A 21,827-nucleotide genomic window follows, 5' to 3' on the forward strand; every position below is an offset into this window, starting at 1 on the left:
GCGATGCACAACATTATTGACTATGGCTGGGATATTTGAGACAGTCATATTCCTTTTAGATGTTTCTTTTTTAGAAACATCAATGGTATTTTTAATAATCCAGCAATGTCAACAGTAAGACATCATCATCAAAATCATATTTTAATAGATATGTCATATTTAATTTGTCAGCATTAATTTTAATAATAGTGTTTTAAATAAAATATTTTCATTATCACCATGACGGACACGCCCCGTCCCCAGAGTTCTCATTTTTGAGACCTATCAGTACTCGAAATTAAAAATCGACCAAAAGAAACAAGCCCATCCCTAGGATAGAATAGAATAGAATAGAATAGAATAGAATAGAATAGAATAGAATAGAATAGAATAGAATAGAATAGAATAGAATAGAATAGAATACTCACTCTACTTGTTTGGACCATTCTGGAGGATTGCTGAATGTCATGAAGACACAATTTGTCAAAATTGTACACATGATGATCATGCTGAAAACTGTAAGTGGCAGTTAAGGAAATCCTGACTGAGGTGATGTCATAAATATTGATTAGATATCAAAACTATGATGGAAAAAGAGACATCAATACAAAATGAGAATCGTTTCATAATATTATGTATCAAACTCTGCAGTCAGAGGTCAAATGTTGGGTTGCAGATATAGGCAGTACTACTTTTCAAGAGGAAGTAGAATGCTGTTAGCTTTTATATGATTAACTGCCTTTAAAATCACCATCTGCATCAGTAACAGTTAACTTTCATTCAGGACTCTTTTTCTAGGTAACATTTAAAGGGACAGCTCACTCAAAAATAAATGACAGAATTCTCATTTTTGGGTGAACTAAACCTTTAAGTGAAATAGTTAAACCATGTACTGTGATACAGAATATAGTGTGTAACGTATAATAACAACAAAGCATGATATGCATATCTTAGACACAGACTAAGCACAGATTAGGAAGCACAATCATAATAACATGGACAATCATTTGGAGCACTGAAAAGGATATGAGTGTATCAAAATTTTAATTGCTATTCGCCTGAATAGGTTAAAAGGACTAATGATATATAATGAGGGCGTGGCACTGAAACGGAAGATAGTTTTTCCTTTGTTAAGAACTATAAAGGTCTGCAGAGAAAAAGAGGAAGGGGAGAAGAAGAGAGGAAGATATATTACCATGTATGTCTGTCTTTCAGCACAGTCATTCACAAAAAATGGCCAAGATGAGAAATTGCAATACACAACATATATGACAGGTTAACATGACAAGAACTTTGACTTCACCCAAACATTACAGCCGCATTCAAAATAAACCTGCGAAATGTAAACGATATCTTAAAGGGTTAGTTCACCCAAAAATGAAATTGATGTCATTAATGACTCACTCTAATGTCGTTCCACGCCCGTAAGACATCCGTTCATCTTCAGAACACAGTTTAAGATATTTTATATTTAGTCCCAGAGCATATGCAGTCTATTCACACTTTACTGTCCACATCCAGAAAGGGAATAAAAACATCATCAAAGTAGTCCATATGTGACATCTGTGGGTTAGTCAGAATCTCTTTAAGCATCGAAAATACATTTTGGTCCAAAAAATAACAAAAACTACGACTTTATTCAGCATTGTCTTCTCTTCCGCATTTGTTTTCAAACCTCAAATAAAGATTAAAACGGTCATGAATCAGTGAATCGATCAATGATTCAGATTGCTAATGTCACGTGATTTCAGCAGTTTGGATCACGTGTCAAACTGCCAACCTGCTGAAATCACGTGACATTAGCGATCTGAATCATTGATCGATTCGGAATGCGGAAGAGAAGACAATGCTGAATAAAGTCGTAGTTTTTGTTATTTTTTGGACCAAAATGTATTTTCGCTGCTTAAAGAGATTCTGACTAACCCACAGATGTCACATATGGACTACTTTGATGATGTTTTTATTCCCTTTCTGGATGTAGACAGTAAAGTGTGCATAGACTGCATATGCTCATGGGACTAAATATAAAATATCTTAATCTGTGTTCCGAAGATGACCGGAGGTCTTACGGGTGTGGAACGACATTAGAGTGAGTCATTAATGACATCAATTTCATTTTTGGGTGAACTAACCCTTTAATACACAGTTACACACACACCAAAAAAAAATCTCAAAAGCTAAAATAAAATAAAAATCACATTCAGGTGAAAGGCCATTTCTAAATCAAGCATGTTAAAACCCAAATAGGGATTTATTTACACAAATGGAGCTAAAACTACTGCAGTGAGCTCTGGCAAAGAGATGGACCTCTTACAGGAACTCAGACTGTAATACTAACGCTAATGCTAACCGCTAACACTGCGATCCATCAGAAGCAGAAGTGCTGACTCCAGATTGTGTGTGTGGGACAGGGAAAAGAGGGAGGGAGGGAGGGAAGAAAGGAAGGTGGGTCAAAAGCCCTGCAAAGCTCCTTTGATCCTACATAATGTAAGAAAAAAGAAAGAGAGAACCTTCATCCAAATCCTCATCACTGAAACCACATGAATCCAGGTCATTCCAAGTGTACACACACATATACAGACTTAATATCAAAGGAGGACATTTTATTAATTTATTATATTTTCTCATTAAAAAAATAAAATTGAAGAGAGATATTTAGAAAATTCTTAATATCTTATACAGTTTTTCTCCAAATAAATTGCTGTTTAGATATTTTACAAAAAAAATTATAAAAAATAAGACAATAGTTTTTTTACCCTGTCATTCACACATAGAATTATGTCACACAAAACACCACTACAGTCACATACACACGTTTTCCATGTTTCCATGTTTTATGAGGACATTCCATAGAGATAATGTTTTTTATACAGTACTAACTGTATATTATATCCGCTAAACCTACCCATCACAGAAAACTTTCAGCATTTTTAGATTTTCAAAAAACACCACAAAGTATGATTTATATACCGTTTCAAAGGGATCAAAATTTTTTGGATACTGCCATCTTTGTGGGGATATTGAGTGCTTATAATGTAGGGTATACCTGCACCCCACACACACACACACACACACACACACACACACACACACACACACACGAGACGAAGTGGACAAGAATCTTCTAGAAATCTAATTAGATTAAAAATTGCCAGCTGTCTGAAGAAGGACAAAATGAGCACCCTCACCTCAAGAGGGTCCCTATCTCTCTCTATTTCTCCATCTTTTATTCACTGTATCTGTCTGTGTGTCTGTCTGTCTGTGCATTTAATCATGTCCAACACTACTTAACAAAAGTACTGCTTAGCAAAATCATAATTTAAACGATAGCGTATGTCAGACAGAAAACGCTGTGTCGTCCTTCTGAAGACAGCTGTCATTTTGAGGCACAGGATCCCAAAGACTGTCACACTAGCAAAAGCTGTGAACCGCCCAGAAGGCTCCATGTGTTACTGAATACTGAGCACTGGTTTCCCCAGAGTCTCTCTCTCTCTCACACACACACACACACACACACTGCGACAGACTGTGGGCTTCCTCCGCTGGCGGGAGCTCCCACTCTCACAATGCTGCGCTCTTCACCGAGGACAGAGATGTAGCTCTCTGTATCCCGGCCTAAAAATCCAATAGACGTTTTCTAATCTTTTCTAAATCTTTCTAATTATGAGCATGTTTATCACAATGTTAATTTCATAGTAAGTGTCTAACTATCCGGTAACACGTTCATAACCTCAACCGTTCTTTCCAGATAATCCACGATCATAACACTAGTATAGTGGCCAACTATGACTTCATCCCCTTGTCCTTTTATCTATAAAAGGCCAGAGACATATACATATGAGCAAAACTAAAACATGCTAAGAAAACACAGAGCTCAAACATGTACATGTGATAACACCCTTATGTCAACACCTGCACACACACAACGCAGCCTATTGGTCTTTCCTTCTGACAGCCTAAGTGATATGCTGCAAAGCTACTGAAAATTTCATAATCTACAGAGAAGAGAGCCAGAGAGACATGAAGATGTGGACAAGAGCTGAGGGAACTGCTGCGGGGGAGGAGGATGAGGGAGAGAGAGAGGGAGAAGGGGGGGTTCAATAGTGGAAAAACTGGATATAGCATCACTGTTGCACTTAACTCCAAGTACATCCGATCTACTCGACGTCACTGAATGCACTTACTGTAAGGACTCAATTGACCAACACCCCAATCCAAATGCGAACTGACATTTCTTAATCTTTATTTACATCTTTCAAGATGCTCCAAGAACTATTAATCTAGAGTGAATAAAGTCTAACTGACATCATTCCAGTATCGCCAAATAAGGCAATTAATAAAGAAACACAAGAAATCTGGGGAGGGGGCAAAGTAAAGGAACAAAGTAAAGATAAAAGTAAAACAATTAATTAAAATTACAGATACAAAATATGCTATAAACAAAATATAATCACTTTCACAGTAATATACAATCCATTAAACTATTTACTTATTAAAATAAAATGTAATAAAACAAAATACAGTAAAGGCATGTTCACACCAAGGAAGATAACTATAAAGATAATGATAAATATATAGTTCTAAAAATCGTTCTTAGTATTAATAAATAGCAGAGTTCACACCACAGCTATAACGATAATGGCACAGAGAAATGATATCGTTGGAATCACTTTCAGAACGATTTTTTCCCAGGTGACGAACGATAAAAACATTGACAGCCAATCATAATCCTGCTGTAACAAACTCGGGCATTTAAAGCGGCAGACAAGCACGTGCTTAGAATGATTCGTCCACTAGTGTGGACAACTATAGTTATCTTTACAGTTATCTTTTAAGTTACCGTTCTTGGTGTGAACATGCCTTTATAATTCAGATAAAAAATATGTTATAAAAAACTATCACTGACTGGATCACTTACAAATAATAAAAGTAACTCCTTTTATAAAATAAAAAATACAAAACTTGCTATGAACAAGATATAATCCCTCATTAAAGTCATACATCATCCATTAAAGTAGCTATTTATTGATACCTGAAATATCTCCCACATACAAACAAACACATGTGACTACAGGGCCTCCTGTAAGTTTATACGCCCATGACATTCTGAATGGCTCTTTCACCCCACTTCTCAAGAGACCAGTAGAACTGCAACTCTGCACTTCTTCCTAGCATTCCTCTCGTCTCTTTATTCACTTTAACCCTTCCCCACAATGCATGAGTGTACCACAGCTGCTGCAGTTATAACCCCTTAACTCAAAAACATACCACTGCCAAGAGGGGGAGGAGGAGGAGGAGGAGGAGGAGGAGGAGGAGGAGGAGGAGGAGGGGGGGGGGGAGGAGGAGGAGGGGGAGGAGGAGGAGGAGAAGGGGATGAAAAAGGGGACGTAATATGGATGGAACATGCTGGCAACAATGCACATTATCTCTTTTAATGGGTGGTGGATATTGGTAAAGTGTGCAACAGATGATGAAAAGGCAGACGGTGTCCTCTACTAATTTTCCCTCTTAAAAAATCTCCTCAACTCCCACTATATAACAGATGCTACACTGTGCTAAGTTATGTAACACACACCTCTAGTGTGCCAACAAGAAGGTGCTGATGTGGTTGCACCGCTCCTTTACCAAAGCACATACACAGACTGTATGATTGAGGGTCATTTAAGTCACTAAACTATGTAAACATAAGGAGAATAGACACACACCTGCTGGGGATTTTTTTCTAATTATTCATAAAGCGTTCACACATGTATTAATATATTTCACATATTGTCCAGCAAAATATGAATATACATGTAAATGCTCGTAGTTCGAACTGCCTTTTAAAATTAAACATTCAAAGATTTGTTTGCATCACCTGTCAAAAATGTGAAACGTTGCATGTATTACAGTGTTTTAGCAAAAAATATACTATGTAAATTTTTGCTATTTATTGACTTAATTAACTTAACTTAAATTGATGCATATAAATATTATTTAGTGAATTATTTGTTGGATTATTTTTGACTACATTTTATTGTTTTTTTTAAGCCATCTCATAGTAAATACATAAATATCAAAGTGCTGTCCAGTCGAAAGCCTAAAAAACATTGAAATATAATTTTTACTCTATGTAAAAATGACCCTAATTCACACCTTATTCTCCACCTCATTACTGCTATTCTTAAAGAGCTCTCCATTCTATCACTTCGCCAACATCACCTATAGTAAAAAAGAAAGAAAGAAAAAGAAAGAAAGAAAGAAAAAAAACTATAAAATAAGCATACTCATCAATTCCCACTCTGCCCGTTTATATGGAATAGGAAAACATAAACATATAAATAATATTTGTAAAGATTCATATTGTAAATTCTGACACTGCAAGATCACAATTTAACAAACAGATCACTGCAGACTGCATTAATAAAGAACTAGGGATTCCATTTAAAATAAAGCAGTACAAATTGAATTCCATTTCATCCAGTAATTGCTCAGAAGTGGGCTAGTTACAACTAAAAAATGTAAATTGAAATATTTGGAGTTTCTTAATAACATTATAGGAAACAGGCAAAAAGGCATCTTATATACGAATTTAAAGAGTTAGTTCACCAAAAAAAATGAAATTTTCTCTCATTAATTACTCACCCTCATGCTGTTTGACACCTGTAAGACCTTTGTTCATCTTTGGAACACAAAAGAAGAAATTTGTTGTTGAAATCCGATGGCTCAGACAGGCCTTCATTGACACCAATGTCATTTCCTCTCTCAAGACCCATAAAGGCACTAAAGACGTCGTTACAAAGCCCATCTCACTACAGCGGCTCCACAATAATTTTACGAAGTGACGAGAATAGTTTTTGTGTTCAAAAAAACCTTAATAAAGAATTGCATACTGATGGCCTGTTTCAAAACAACGCTTCCGGAAGCCTCGGATGAATCACCTTAATGGATCACCGTACCGATTCATAAACCGCTGATTCGATACACTGATAAATAACGGTTCGAAGCTTTACGAAGCAGTGTTTTGAAATGGGCCTTTGCTAAGTCGTTATTTAGGGGTTTTTTTGCACTCAAAAACTATTCCCATTGCTTCATAAAATTATTGTAGAGCCGCTGTAGTGAGACTGGCTTTTTCTTTAGTGCCTTTTATGGGTCTTGAGAGAGGAAATGACATTGTGGCCAATGGAGGCCTTTTTGAGGCATCAGATTTCAACAAAAATATCTTCGCTTGTGTTCCGAAGATGAACAGAGGTCTCATGGGTGTCGAACGACATGAGGGTGAATAATTAATGGCAGAATTTTCTTTTTTGGGTGAACTAACCGTTTAAAAGAGCTATATTTATATGTGATATGTCATGTTGTCAGGGTTATGCTTGGTTCTGTTTAGTTTCACTGTGTTTTGGTTTCGTTTTCAGTCAGTGCTATGTTCCTGTTTTTCCTTTCAACTGTTTTCCCAGTTAGTTTCCTTGGTCTCATTGCTGTTATTCATTTACGTGTTTATACATAAATCTCCTAGTTATCCTCTTGCGTGTTTTTGTTTAATAAAAGACTATTGTGAACTCTCCATCGCTGTGTGCTTTGTTAAAGTACTTTTTTTTTTTTAATAATTGCACTTTTATTGCCAATGTGTGAACAGCTTGAAACTTAAAAGACAAGACCCTCCCCCGACTTCCTAGGTTGTCTATGAAAGCCTGTTTTTATATGAATGACTCAGGACATTCTTGCAGTTATGCGTGCTCCTGAGAGCCTCTCGTCCGTTCAATTAAATGAATGCTTATACAATGTTGAGGATTATGCCGAAACAGCCCTTCTGTACTGTAATGTCAATGTATCATACAAAGAAAAGGGATTAAGAGACATGATCCAGGTGAATTCCAGAGCTGGTGCAAACATATCCACATGATCAGAGGCTTTCTTAACTCCTTCTTTTCTCACTGTCCTTTTTGTTGTGTGTTTATTTTGTTATTAAGAAGAAAGAGCACAGGACATATTTATCTAAACATCACTCTCAGCAGAGTAGACGGCATTGGCATATTCGTTCGCAGTATATCATATTTCTAAGCAAAAGTGAGAGTATAGTGAATCACAATTAATCAAGTTTGGTTTCTTGTAAGTTACGCGTGAGCAATAAGTTACTGGCTGCAGTTCACTCAGTTCATTCTACATATAGCCCCTTTAACTACATCCATTTCAACCCAAACCACAGAAATAAAAAATCTATTGTGAACTGTTAGCTGTGAATCAGCTTTTGCTGAGAAATCTGCTCAACAAATCAATCTTAACAAATATCTTTACTTTACTTTTTCTTTTGTAAATTTGTTACCATCTCATCTCATCTGTTCATTCATCCAAAATGTACATCTCCGAACCTTTCCACCATCAATCTTGTTCTCCCAGATGCTGGAGAGTAAAGCGATCTGGACACTTCTTAATTTACCATAATGAGGGTAACTGTATTCCACCTGCATGGAGGATGAGTTTTAACATGGATGATATGGGCTCAAAGTTCACTCACTTTCTGGTTCATATAGTAGGGGTCAATGTCCTCCAGGGGCACAGCCAACATTGCGGAGGGGACGTCCCCGTAAATAAAGGGCACGCTCTTCCCCGCTTCCAGGTCAGTGTTGGGCTTCGGTTTGTTGTCATCGTCGTCATCGCGATGACTGCTGTCAGATCTGGGCTTAACAGGCTTCTTTTTCTTTTCCTCAGCGATGCGCTTCTCGATGTTGGCCAACGACTCTGGGGTGAACTTCTTGAAGCTATCGGGGCCTGGAGGTGCAAGCAGCTGCGCAGCCATATTGTCATCCTGCAGCAGAGTCCTCTTTATTTAGAAGCCATTCAGGACAGCCAGCTCTAGGAAAAGGAGGGGAGAGGGAGGCACCCAGACAGATGCAGAAAGGGAACAACAAAGAAAGAAAAATAACAGATAGAGTTCAATAGAGTTCAAAAGTCATACAAGTTAAACAAAGCAAATGAGCACACACAAACAAAACGTAAAACATTTCTATTTTTCAAGCGTGTGTGTGTGTGTGTGTGTGTGTGTGTGTGTGTGTGTGTGTGTGTGCACGTCCATTGATTTTGGTGGCCTGTGTTATTTGTCATCCTCTTTTTCAGCTCTCCCTTTTGCTCTTTTTCTCACTCTTATACTCACACACATAAACACACACACATTCATTACATCCATTAAGAAGTAGATGACCAAGCAGAATAATACCAAATGCGCTGCAGCACTGGAAGCTCAACCTGTGTGTGTGTGTGTGTGTGTGTGTGTGTGTGTGTGTGTGTGTGTGTGTGTGTGTGTGTGTGTGTGTGTGTGTGTGTGTGTGTGTGTGTGTGTGTGTGTGTGTGTGTGCATGAAAGAGAGAGAACAGGAGAGACTGTACATTAGAGGCTAAGGTCATAACTGCATTACTGCCCTTATCAACCCTCCATGAAGACCTAGATCATCTAACTAATATTCCAGTCCATGATGTCATCAAGCCTGTTCCAAACAACATCTTTTTAAATATTCAATCAATTCAGACATATTTAATCTGCCCCTTCCAGATTGATTATATAATGTCGTTGTTCAGATAGAAATCTCCACATTAAATCAGGTGTTTGTGGATCATATATCACAAACTCTCCACTTTACTTATTTAATACTACGGTAAAATATCAGACATGCTATGCAGATTAAACACTTTCTGGCTGTTGTGGTTTTTCTTCTTAGATAATATAAAACTGAAAAATTCTTTGCAAGATTTTATCTCATCATGCAAATGTTTGATTTAATCCATAATCTCATTTGCAGGATGTTTAGCTGCTCAAGAGAGTGCAGTCTTAACAAATTTAAAGACAACATTAATGTCAAGTCATACTTGTCATGTCACATATGCAATGTATTGTGTTCATACAGGAACTATTTCACCGGATACTGTATCTTACTTCATTTCTATTGCAAAGATGCATTTGTGTATGTGTGTGCTGACTTTTAGAGACTTGGCAATGAATATTCAGCACAGGATCCAGTTTCTGACTGAACTTCCAAAATTAAACAGAAAAAACAACAACAACAGTGTAACGTTTTGTGGCACAATGTGTCTGTCAATAAAGACTGCCATAAAAAAAAAAGTTTTAGGACAGAGAATACTGATGATAAACATGATCAAATTCACTGTGCCCCTTTGCCATTTGTGTTTGAAGTAGTGATGAACCTAATAAATTGACTAGATTTATTAAGCAGATGATATTTTGAGATTAACTGTGTCCAAAGTGGTACTTCCCTGTGTCTCCATTTCAAAATGCACTTACCAATAGATAAACAACTTCCTTTGACATTTTACATATATAGCAGTGCATAAATCTATCTATCTATCTATCTATCTATCTATCTATCTATCTATCTATCTATCTATCTATCTATCTATCTATCTATCTATCTATCTATCTATCTATCTATCTATCTATCTATCTATCTCAGAGGTTTTCAAACTGAGGCCCGTGGACCTCCAGTGGGACACAAAAGAGTGCTAGGGGTCTGTGGAGCCTAAAGCCTAAAAAAACTGTGTAAGAATAAATAAATAATAAAGATAGGAGGATCTTAATAAGTAAATAAACTGAATAAAAAAAACCATTGATTAAAATTGATTGATTAAAATAAATTACATAAATAATACATATACACTACACCACAGTAATAAGCTGTAGTCTGTAATACATTTTTACACGTTTATCAAATTTATTTTCAAATTATTACTACATACATGGAAATATATACAGCAGATGCCTTTTAAATTTTAGGATGGGGGGCCCTCGCACCAAGATGATCATATTTGGGGGTCCATGGCATCTAAAAGATTGAAAATCCCTGATCTACATATCTAGATACGCTATTTTTTAATGTTTTTGAAATAAACTTATATATTTAGTATATATATATATATATATATATATATATATATATATATATATATATATATATATATATATATATATATATATATATATATATATATATATATATATATAAGCGTATTAGAATGATTTCTGAAAGGTAATGTAAGACTAAAGAATAGCTGCTGAAATTGACATTACTAGAATAAATTATATATATAATTTATTCTTGTAATGTCAATTTCAGCAGCTATTCTTTAGTCTTACATTACCTTTCAGAAATCATTCTAATACACTACCATTCACAAGTAACATTCACAAAATCATCCACAAAAATCCTATATCGGCAGACTTTGGATTTAAACACAGTTGCAACAAAATTAACGTTTTAACGTTGCACATTAAAACTTTTTCATTTTGCTTGAGTGGAGTAGTCACACTTGCACTCATGAAATGCTGTAGAACTTCCTTTAGCAGTTCCATTGCAGGTTAACAAACTCACTTCCCCAGTGGAGCTTTGTTGGAGAATCCAATTTAAAGAGATTTATCATAAATGTGCAGGAAAATCTCCAAATGACATAAGTAGTACTTAGTCACACTCCTCCCGTGTTGCAGGTGTGTGTCGCAGAGTCAGTCCCAGCCTAGTCCCTCAGGCTCCACAAAACTGGGCTATTCCTTTTCCAGAATGTCCCTTTACATGCATTTTTTACTGCAAAGCTGACTTGCATTTAGAGACCTCTCTAGTACATGTAACCTTTTCTAGTACTAAGTTAATTAGAAAAGCAAAAAAAAGACTTTTTTTTTTATATAAATGCACATAACCACTACTGCCACAATGCCCTCTTTATCCGATTCAGGAAGCTGCACGTTTGCAGACCATCATCTCCACACATCCGCATATCTTAACTATTGTGTATGTATGATGATGTGTTGACTGAAATCAACCAATGAATGCAATGTCATACATACATCACATTCCTTCAGATTCACTTTCAAATATATAAAACCTAACAGCCTAAATGAACGAGTGACTTATCACTTGTCTTTTTGTGGGATTGTTTTATACGTCCAATGCTGAATCCCTGTTCTCTATATTCTTAATGACACAGTCTGTTAATTATTTATACACCAAAAACTGATTCAGTTAAGTCAGCACTGGTCAAATCAATAGTAAAGTGCCCATGGCCACGTGACATTGCTCTTTATGATGGACGACTTTATCATCATTAAAACACAAGACTTCCTGATCAACAACAGACATATGGCAAGTCATTTGAACATTTATTCATTTAAACCAGCATTATTTTAATTACTATTAAGCAATCCAATGCAATCCTGTGAGTGGCATTTTTTGTCATTATTCAGTATTCATTATATACTAGTACTTGTCAATTAACAGACAAGACAGTACACATACTAAATCGAATTTCTTTGCTACTTCTTGGTTTACTCCTTTCCTATTATTGCTGGTACCAGTTTACTATATTCATTAGGAAGTAGAACTTATTTGTTAGTTACAAGAAACAGTAGAATAACTACATGTGTATAATGAATATTTAATAGCAAAATTATATAAGATACTAGTCACTATTGGACCACTCACTCATAATTTAAAAGGTTTTTATTTTATTTCTATAAACTATTATTAGTCACAAGTTAATGAATAATTGTTAAAATAGCTTGCCATAGATGCATTTGGTACAGCATCAAATAATTTTTATTTTAAATGAACAGTTTAGACAAATGAAAATGATATGCGTTTTAAGTTACACACTGGCTGTGTCCAACCTCCAAGTCTCCTTCCTGGGATAGTGTACAGAGACGCCTCAGCTCAAGGTGATACATCAGATAGACAGGCCCTGACAATAGACACAATGACCTTAACAAAACTCCAGCATTTTCTTCCCTATAGACTACGGTGTTTGCCAGCACTGTTTACAGAAAAATCATGCTGTTTAATGATACGCCCTCCACTTTCCGATTGCCCCAAGTTAAACACCTACACGCAAAAACCAAAATAACCGATGCCATTCGACAGGTTAGTATAGGCTACTTACGTTCCTTCAAGTCATTGCCTACTCTCATATCTGGTAAAAAAACAAAAAAGTACGTTCCGGTTCCATCGCAGAGGTATTCCTTATCAGGCAAGAATAAGTGTCGACTGTATTTAGGAAACCGACGCAAATCCACTGCCTTCTAGATGCCGTCGAATGCAGGTTCTTGGCGGCGCTGTCCGTTCAGCACCGCTCAGCGCGAGCTCACGCTTACGCTTGTCCTCTAGGTTAGGTGAAGGAGGGGAATAACAGATGCTGCCTCAAGCCACGACGAAACATCCCGACTAAAGCGACTATTCCGTATTTGATGTCTTTAACTAAATGATATGGAAAGTGAATGTTCGGCCTCTGGCACTGTACATCGAGGGGAGGGGAGCAGCACAGCTGTCACGAGGACGAAGCTCGCCGGCCTATCCCGTGTGGAGAAAAGCCTTATAATCTGACTAACTCTCTCTTTTATATTTCAACACACATAAACACAGATATTTAATTGCTTGACTAAACGCATCTCATATTGTACATGTTAATATATGTTGGTGGTACGCCAAAAGTAACATGCATCTCATTCAGGGGAACGGTCTTCGTCATTTCAAAGCAAATATCATTTACAAAGCATTGATTCTTGCTTCCGCCCCTGTTGGCCCCTCACACACCCGTATTATGCAATTCTCCACCTAACCAGCTCTGCGCGTCTGAAGGCGCTACATGTTAAGGGATTTACAGATATGCCCAAGTTTGTTTGCGGTAATTATGGCATCTGGACGTACACGCGTGGGCCCCACTCTCTCGACTGAAATACTGCAGTGGAGCTAAAGTGAGCTTGTGCGAAGGCACGAGCCAGCGAATCAATCTGTGAAACATCTAAATCTCAACGCCACTGAGGTCTCAGACAGTCGTGCCTGCAATGTTTTACACCCCTAGAGTCTAGGTTCCGATTTCATTCTCATCGGAACACTTCAAGAACATTTGGGACTCTTGTCTGCTCCAGCACCACACCCGTGCAGTCAGACCGTCCTCTCTGTGATTTAACCCGCAGCCGCGCAAACGGTCATCATGCCGCTAACGCTTTAGGGAGGAGTGAGTGAGAGAACGAGGGTGGCAGTCGCTGTTTTTAACGGTAAAAACGGAAACGCACCGATTCTAGAGAGTCCAGCCCAATGAAGTATGGCGAGGGTGACTCGAAGGGAGGGGGAATGCAGGCGCAGGGGGACTAAAACTGCCACATTAGTGATTTTGACATATAACGTTGCAAAATACTGCCATAAATGCCACCTGAATGCTGAACACTGCGTCTTGCGTCAGTCTGTCCGCTTAATATTCCCATGCAATAAAGTTTGCTGCGGTCTTACTTGCCTGTCCCATGGTATGCGTATGTTCTACATTTCGACACAGACACACACACGCACGCACACACACACTAATGTTATGTTTCCAGCGCCAGGCCAACACCCTCATTTACCTCAGACTTTGCCCCTCTGCACAGACTCTATCTGACCAGCACTAAAGCTCTTAAGTAGTGCCTGGCGTGTTGATTGGCGTTTCCCTGTGTTTCCTGCAGCAAGCCAATCCACATCTGTGAGCAGAAAAGATGCTGAGCGCGAGAGACCGCTCTGCGGCAGATGAGTCCAGGTATGAGACACGCTCAGAACGGGCTATAAACACCTGAAAAAAAACACCACACTTGCGCTGTAGACAAAAGAAAGTCTACTTACTTTTTCCGCATTAAGAGCGATCCATGTAGAGCTTGCCTGCCTACGGATGTTTAAAAGACCCAGGAGAAACTGCGGATGTCGCCATATTGTTGCCGCTATCTTCCTTCCCAGTGCGTACGGCTAGCCTGCATAATTGATGACTCTCAGCAAATTGTTAGGGAGCGTCTACAAGTACCCTACTTCCGACTTCCGTACTGACGGAGGGAACGCTGCAACGTAAGCGAAACAGCGTTAAAAGGGAATATCAATCACTATCATGCGACTCTAATTATATTTACCACTTCTCCGTAAAATTCATCTAATTTCCTAGTTTCTGTCTCAACGATTGTCAAATTGTCTCAAATGGGGTTGTTCAAATGGACTTCATAGTCAAATAAAGACTGATTTAAAGAACAGAAGAATTGAATGGCATACATATTTTGCACTACAATTTAAATGTATTTGAATTCTTTTTTTCAAAATTAGAAAATAAGTTCAGGGGCTGGTTGCATAAACATAGCCATTATGTTGTCTTAAGCATGACCCACTAGAAGTTAGTCAAGGGGCATTCAGCCTTATCAAATTAGGCTATGTTTTTATGTAACTAATAATAAAAAAAATAAAAAAAGATGTCTAACTTGTAACACTAGTCTTAACAGTTCTATTCTGTTCTGGCCCCAGTTCCAGATCATTGAACAACAGGCCTAATTAATTTCAATATTCAATATATATTTCTATTTCAATATTCATACAATATTCATTTATTAAAGTATAGGCACAGTGGCACAAGTCACATTTCAAAATCGTCACAATGGCTCATTTCTCATTTACACAACATTTAAAATGTGTTCCAGCAAAAACTTGTTTGGGGTTTGTATGTTTTTAAAACTAAATGTCACTAAAATCTCTATGTGGGGACAAACAAAGATTTCTATGAAAACTCCTGGGAAAGGTCTGTGCACAAAATAGGACGTGTCAGGAAAACTAGTCCAGGTTTTATTGGGAGCTTTGTTGTTTTGACAATAGGCTGTGGTATTGTTTGTATTTGTGCGGTTGGTTCAAGCCCTGTGGCATTGTGGTCGTGGAAGCAGGTACTAAGTGGTCAGGAAAGGAAAGAACAGCCTACCTCTAACTCCCCCTTCTGGGCCACCTGAGCATCCTTTCAGGTCCTCACTGATGAGCCCCAAGTGGATGAAGCCTTGCTGTGCAATGCGCCACCAGCCAAGTCTGTGTTTGGTCACTGTCCTTGGTGCTGACGCTCCACTTTGTATGTGAGCCAAATGGCACATAAAGGGCATCTTAACATAACACTGTCTGCAGAGCAAACAGAGATTAATATAGTACATTGTAACGTGTTTGTGATGTAAATATGTTAATACCAGTATATTACATGAGCTTACAGTGTCTTAACATATTACTGTAAGCCTAATCCTAATAAGAAATCCCTGAATCCGATTCTCAGGAGGATCTTAGGGATAAGTGTGTTTAAGGGACAGATAGACAGATAGATATATATATATATATATATAGATAGATAGATAGACAGACAGACAGACAGACAGACAGACAGACAGACAGACAGACAGACAGACAGACAGACAGACAGACAGACAGAGATGTAGATGGAGTATCTTCTAAAGCTAAAACCAAAAGAAAGTGTACTGTGAAAGTGTAAAGTGCATAACTATCCGTTAATAGTATAGTTACCAAGATTCTAGTTCCCAGCATACTGCATATAGCTCATGGGAGTACATGTTGAAATGGAGTGCTGTTTAAAGTGGTTTTAGTAAAGGGAAAGACCTGTTAAAGTTTGATGTACAGGTATATTTAACATTTAAAATAGTTTAAGATTGTTGACGTTCCCATTATGCTGAAGTGACCTTGTGGTTAGGCTGTGGGTGAATACATGTAATAAATCGCTGTTCTCAGTGAGCTGTAACTGTCCTAATGTCAGTGATGATATTTGTTTACTTGATCTTTACTTGCATACTACAAATATTACACGTAGCATGTGAACAATAGTTGTGTCGGCTATTCGTTTTTATAGATATAAAAAATATAAATTAGTTTGACAGTTACCATAGTCTACACTCCGTCATGAATTCATAAATTGGCGTCTCCTCTGAATTTGCCTCACCGACACGTCATCCTCAATAAACCCGTCTCCGGCGTGATGACTCCGATCTTTCAAATATTCATATTCTTAATCGACGCACCATCCTCTATAAACCTGTCTCTTGCGAGATACCCAGACATTCTAAATATTCCGATCTTATATGATTTCTGACCTGTAAGGTTACGAGATTATTATTCATATACTGTAAATAGGCCAGAGGAGAACTGGCACCCCGACTGAGTCTGGTTTCTCCCACGGTTTATTTTTCTTCATTATGGCCTGATGGAGTTTTGGTTCCTTGCCACTGTTGCCTTTGGCTTGGCTTGCTCAGTTGGGGACACTAAAATTATGATCTAAGTTATTCAAATAAATATACAAATAAAATTAATTAATTAGGTCTTATTTAATTCTATAAACTACAATACTGATCTGCCAACATTTTGGCTATAATTAAAATAAGCTGATAACATCACTGTTTTCTCCAGAACGACTGTACAGCCAAATCTAATTTTGTTGTAATATTGTCCTGTTTAACACTGTGAAGCTGCTTTGAAACAATCGTCATTGTAAAAGCACTATATAAATAATAAAAACTAATAATAACAAAATAAATTAAAAAAAACTGTTCTACCCCTCTCAATCAAACAATCATGGAACATGTATGTGTGTGTACAAACTCACCTCTTCGCCACAATGGTAACACAAAACCAAACAAACAAACAAACAAACAAACAAACACATATTTTTCGTGCAGGACAAAATGCTCAAAAATCTAGCTAGCCAGACAACGTTTTCTTGATTAGGCAGCCCTGGCTATATGAAAAAAATCTATTTTTTGTAGTCTTGACTAAATTAATTTAAGTTCATACAACAATATAACAACACATCATTTAAAATGAATTAGATTTTGTTGGGAAAATGTAATTCTTAATGTAAGAATTAATTCTTAAATGTAAAAACTTAATTTAATTAAATAGTTAAAATGCCCTAATGAGATGACCAATCCACGTAGAATAAGAATTTTTATTTATTTTAGTCTACATATCTTATTTGTGTCCATGATTTTAAACATATTTCTCAAAACTGCTATTTGTTTTATTTATTTGTTTGTTTTTGGTCAACAAGCAAAATTCCATTTGCAATCATTTTATACAGGTAAGCATGAGACATACAGGTACATACATACAATAATGCACACATAGCCTACATAACCATAAAAAATATTTTTTAAAAATCTTCCAGTGTTAAACTTTATGGGGGGGAAAAATCTAAAACCACACAATGATGTTTTATACACGGACGCCATCTGCAGACAGGCTAGAGTACTGTCCTGACTGGAGTATATTACATGCCTATGCATGATTTGTCACAAGGTACGAGCAGTTAATCCTCCCCTCTACTCAAGTGGGCGTTTCTAAATTTGTGTGTGTTTTTAAACTGATGATGGGTGTTTATAAATCAAGCAATGAAAATAATCCCCTTCACCCGACTCCACACCTAAACCCTACCCAGACTGTGACGTGGGCAAATCAGGTTCAAAAACGTCCATCTGTTTATGGACTTCGCCTACTGATGTGGTAACGCCTATTACTAACGTGCAGATCTACTTTGAAGCTCAAAACAGTCAAGTGTAGCTCAGGATTGTTGTTAAAAAATGACGGTGTTTATGAACGCTTGCGCTTTTTTATTTAAAGTCCTCACTCTACCGCTGTACCTTGCGGAACTGGTTGGACTTTTCTCTTTCTATAAACGAGTGTTTCCTTTAATCATCAATAAAATGACGTTCTCTTACAATGACAAAATGAACGACAAGAAAAGGGACTTGTTTCAAAACCTGACCCAGTTCTACTCCACGAAAGGCTCTCTGCGCATCTTGGAAGTGGGCTGCGGAACCGGAGCGAACTTCGAGCACTACCCGACGGGCTGTAAGATCACATGCGTCGACCCCAACCCGCATTTCAAAAGCTACCTGGAGAAAAATATGGCGAAGAACGACCACCTCGTATATGACAGCTTCATAGTGGCGTCGGGGGAGAATCTACAGGCGGTGGAGGACAACTCGGTGGATGCCGTGGTGTGCACACTAGTTCTGTGTTCAGTCAAAGATACGCCGAAGGTTGTGCAAGAAGCAAAGAGAGTTCTCAGGCCTGTAAGTTTATGGCTGTCAGTGCTCAGGTGGAACTATGATAACATTTGCTGTTGTCACATTTCATAAAGTGTCCTTTTATCACTACCAAAGATTACATCTGGGATAAAAGGTAATAAGGCATTACCCACATGTGGATCGCTTGGCTTTGATAATCCCATTACAAACAAGTGTTTTAGGGCAAATGTCACCATAGAGATGAGTAAAAGTGTTTTTAAATACTAGATTATTTAAAAATAAATAAAAATACACAATTTTGTGTTAAGTAATATAAATATTATACTTTTTTTGTTCTTCAGGGAGGAGCATTTTTCTTCCTCGAACATGTGGTTTCTGACCCCTCAACCTGGACATACTTTTTTCAGCATGTTTTTCAGCCACTCTGGTAATATAATAAACTATTTATAAAATCACCATTATATTTTATTTATGTAATGTTATGTTTTTATAACTTTTATAAATTAAGTTATTAATCTCAAGACATAAGTAAAATTAAGGATATTTATATAATGGCAAAATGCATACATTCTAATTGAAATTACAGCTTTTGTAAATGTGAAAGCTAAGAGACCACGTTGGAGTTTTGAAAAAATATGGGGTTGATTTTCCTGGATATATATATATATATATATATATATATATAATTTTATACAGGAAGGGGGGGGGGGGGTGATTATAAAACCAGAATGTATCCATTTACCATAAAATGATGGAAAACTAGTGACAAAGCATATCACAAAAAAGCCTATAATTGTACTTGCATGTTTGTCAGGTACTATTGTGGCGATGGCTGTGAGACAACCCGTGCTACTTGGAAGCACATCGAGGCGGCTGGATTCTCTGAACTGCAGTTACGCCATATCCATGCTCCTCTTTTTTTTATGATCAAACCACACATTATTGGTTATGCTGTCAAATAATGAGTATAGATTTTGCCAAAAAAGAAAAACATTCTACAGGTTTTATCAAACAGGTTTATTTAAGTAAACCAATTAATTTCACCATCTACTTTTCAAATGTATTTGTATGAAATAGCCATTTGTATTAAACCATAAACAGAGTTTTTGTTTAACATGCAAAAAGACTTCATCTCAAGACTGCATTGTAAATTTTATATGACTGAACCTTGCATGGTTGTGCTGTCTGAAAAACACGTCACTATTAAGTAAACAGCTAAATACTTCTATATAAAACAAGCTTTGGGGAATTGATAAAGGGAAGCTTTTGTGAGGTTGTTGTTAATGCATTTTGCCATGATGGCCATCTAGTGGTTGGGAGGAATGTGTGTCTTACAAAGTAGCACTTTGTCTTCATACTATAAGACTGGTTTTACAGGCAGGCTTTAGATTAAGCCACGATTAGGCATTAGTTCAAATAGGACATTTTAGTTACAAATAATCCTTATAGTTTGCCTGAAAAAACTGTAAAATTACCTTCATGTTCCATTTTCAAACATCAGGAAAACAACATATGTTAAAATTTCACTTCGATCTGGAGCCTATTAAACAACCAGGGTAAGGGTGATCATGGCTCAATATAGTTATTTCTTTTAATTTTAATGATTATAACTGACAACTAAGGAAACTCCCAAATTCAGTATCTCAGAAAATTAGAATATAGTGAAAAGGTTCAATATTGAAGACACCTGTTTTAATTAACTCAAAACACCTGCAAAAGCCTTTAAATGGTCTCTCAGTCTAGTTCTGTGGGCTACACAGTCATGGGGAAGACTGCTGACTTGGCACCTTGCAACAGGAGGGCAAGACACAAAAGGTAATTGCAAAAGAGGCTGGCTATTCACAGAGCTCTGTGTCCAAGGATCCAATAGAGAGGCGAAGGAAGGAAAAGATGTGGTCGGAAAAAAAAGTGTACAAGCCATAGGGATAACTGCACCCTGAAGAAAAGACCCATTTAAAAATGTTGGGGAGATCCACAAAGAGTGGACTGCAGCTAGAGTCAGTGCTTCAAGAACCACTATGCACAGACACATGCAAGACATGGGTTTCAGCTGTCGCTTTCCTTGTGTCAAGCCACTCTTGAACAACAGACGGTGTCAGAAGCGTCTCGCCTGGGCTAAAGACAAAAAGAAATGGACTGCTGCTGAGTGGTCCAAAGTTAGTCTGGAGGAAGAGAGGAGAGGCACACAATCCACTTTGCTTGTGGCCCAGTGTAAAGTTTCCAGTCAGTGATGGTTTGGGGTGCCATGTCATCTGCTGGTGTTAGTCAACTGTGTTTTCTGAGGTCCAAGGTCAACGCAGTCGTATACCAGGAAGTTTTAGAGCACTTCATGCTTCCTGCTGCTGACCAACTTTGAGATGTAGATTTCATTTTCTAACAGGACTTGGCACCTGCAAACAGTGCCAAAGCAACCAGTACCTGGTTTAAGAACCATGATATCCCTGTTCTTAATTGGCCAGCAAACCCAACTGACCTTAACCCCATAGAAAATCTATGGGATATTGTGAAGAGGAAGATATGATAGGCCAGACCCAACAATGCAGAAGAGCTGAAAGCCACTATCAGAGCAACCTGTGCTCTCATAACACCTGAGCAGTGCCACAGACTGATCGACTCCATGCCACGCCGCATTGATGCAGTAATTCAGTCAAAAGGAGCCCCGATTAAGTATTGAGAGCTGTACATGCTCCTACTTTTCAGTTGGCTAATATTTCTAAAAATCCTTTCTTTGTATTGATCTTGAATAATAATCAAATTTTCCGCGATACTGAATTTGGGAATGTCCTTAGTTGTCAGTTATAATCAAAATTAAAAGAAATAAACATTTGAAATGTATCAGCCTGTGAGTAATGAATATAATATACAAGTTTCACTTTTTGAATGGAATTAGTGAAACAAATCAACTTTTTGATGATATTCTAATTATATGACTAGGACATACACAATTTTTTTCCTCCCAGCTGATTCCCCATGGGCTTTAATTGAGCCAGATTCTGGGCTTTAATTGAGCCAGAAAGGAGTCAAGCAAC

The 21,827-nt window shown here is 37.4% G+C and overlaps 2 protein-coding genes across 6 annotated transcripts in view; one reads left to right on the plus strand and one right to left on the minus strand.

Moving 5' to 3' along the window:
• scn8ab (sodium channel, voltage gated, type VIII, alpha subunit b) overlaps positions 1 to 14,739 on the minus strand; it is a 59,825-nt gene extending 45,086 nt beyond the window's left edge. For all 5 annotated transcript variants that reach the window (XM_067460019.1, XM_067460017.1, XM_067460022.1 and 2 more), the window contains exons 1-4: positions 14,600 to 14,739; positions 8,474 to 8,811; positions 1,007 to 1,126; positions 408 to 496 (exon numbers count right to left, since the gene is read on the minus strand). In XM_067460019.1, coding sequence (XP_067316120.1) covers positions 408 to 496; positions 1,007 to 1,126; positions 8,474 to 8,755 — 491 coding nt within the window. In that variant the 5' untranslated portion in view covers positions 8,756 to 8,811; positions 14,600 to 14,739. The remainder of the gene's footprint in view (positions 1 to 407; positions 497 to 1,006; positions 1,127 to 8,473; positions 8,812 to 14,599) is intronic.
• Positions 14,740 to 18,268: 3,529 nt separating this feature from the next.
• On the plus strand, positions 18,269 to 21,716 carry LOC137094388 (thiol S-methyltransferase TMT1A-like). Its single transcript, XM_067460026.1, has 3 exons — positions 18,269 to 18,843; positions 19,140 to 19,225; positions 19,613 to 21,716. The coding sequence occupies exons 1-3, from the start codon at positions 18,349 to 18,351 to the stop codon at positions 19,758 to 19,760; spliced, it is 729 nt and encodes a 242-aa protein (XP_067316127.1). The 5' UTR covers positions 18,269 to 18,348; the 3' UTR covers positions 19,761 to 21,716.
• Positions 21,717 to 21,827: the final 111 nt, after the last annotated feature.

This window comes from Pseudorasbora parva, chromosome 12 (assembly GCF_024679245.1).
Source record: "Pseudorasbora parva isolate DD20220531a chromosome 12, ASM2467924v1, whole genome shotgun sequence".
NCBI lineage: Eukaryota > Metazoa > Chordata > Actinopteri > Cypriniformes > Gobionidae > Pseudorasbora > Pseudorasbora parva.

What these genes read in the sequence shown, in the direction of transcription:
- LOC137094388 (XM_067460026.1), top strand. Translation starts at nt 18,349, where the DNA reads ATGACGGTGTTTATGAACGCTTGCGCTTTTTTATTTAAAGTCCTCACT. An exon ending in CAAAGAGAGTTCTCAGGCCT is followed by an intron (nt 18,844 to 19,139) that starts GTAAGTTTATGG and finishes TTTGTTCTTCAG; the next exon opens with GGAGGAGCATTTTTCTTCCT. An exon ending in CATGTTTTTCAGCCACTCTG is followed by an intron (nt 19,226 to 19,612) that starts GTAATATAATAA and finishes CATGTTTGTCAG; the next exon opens with GTACTATTGTGGCGATGGCT.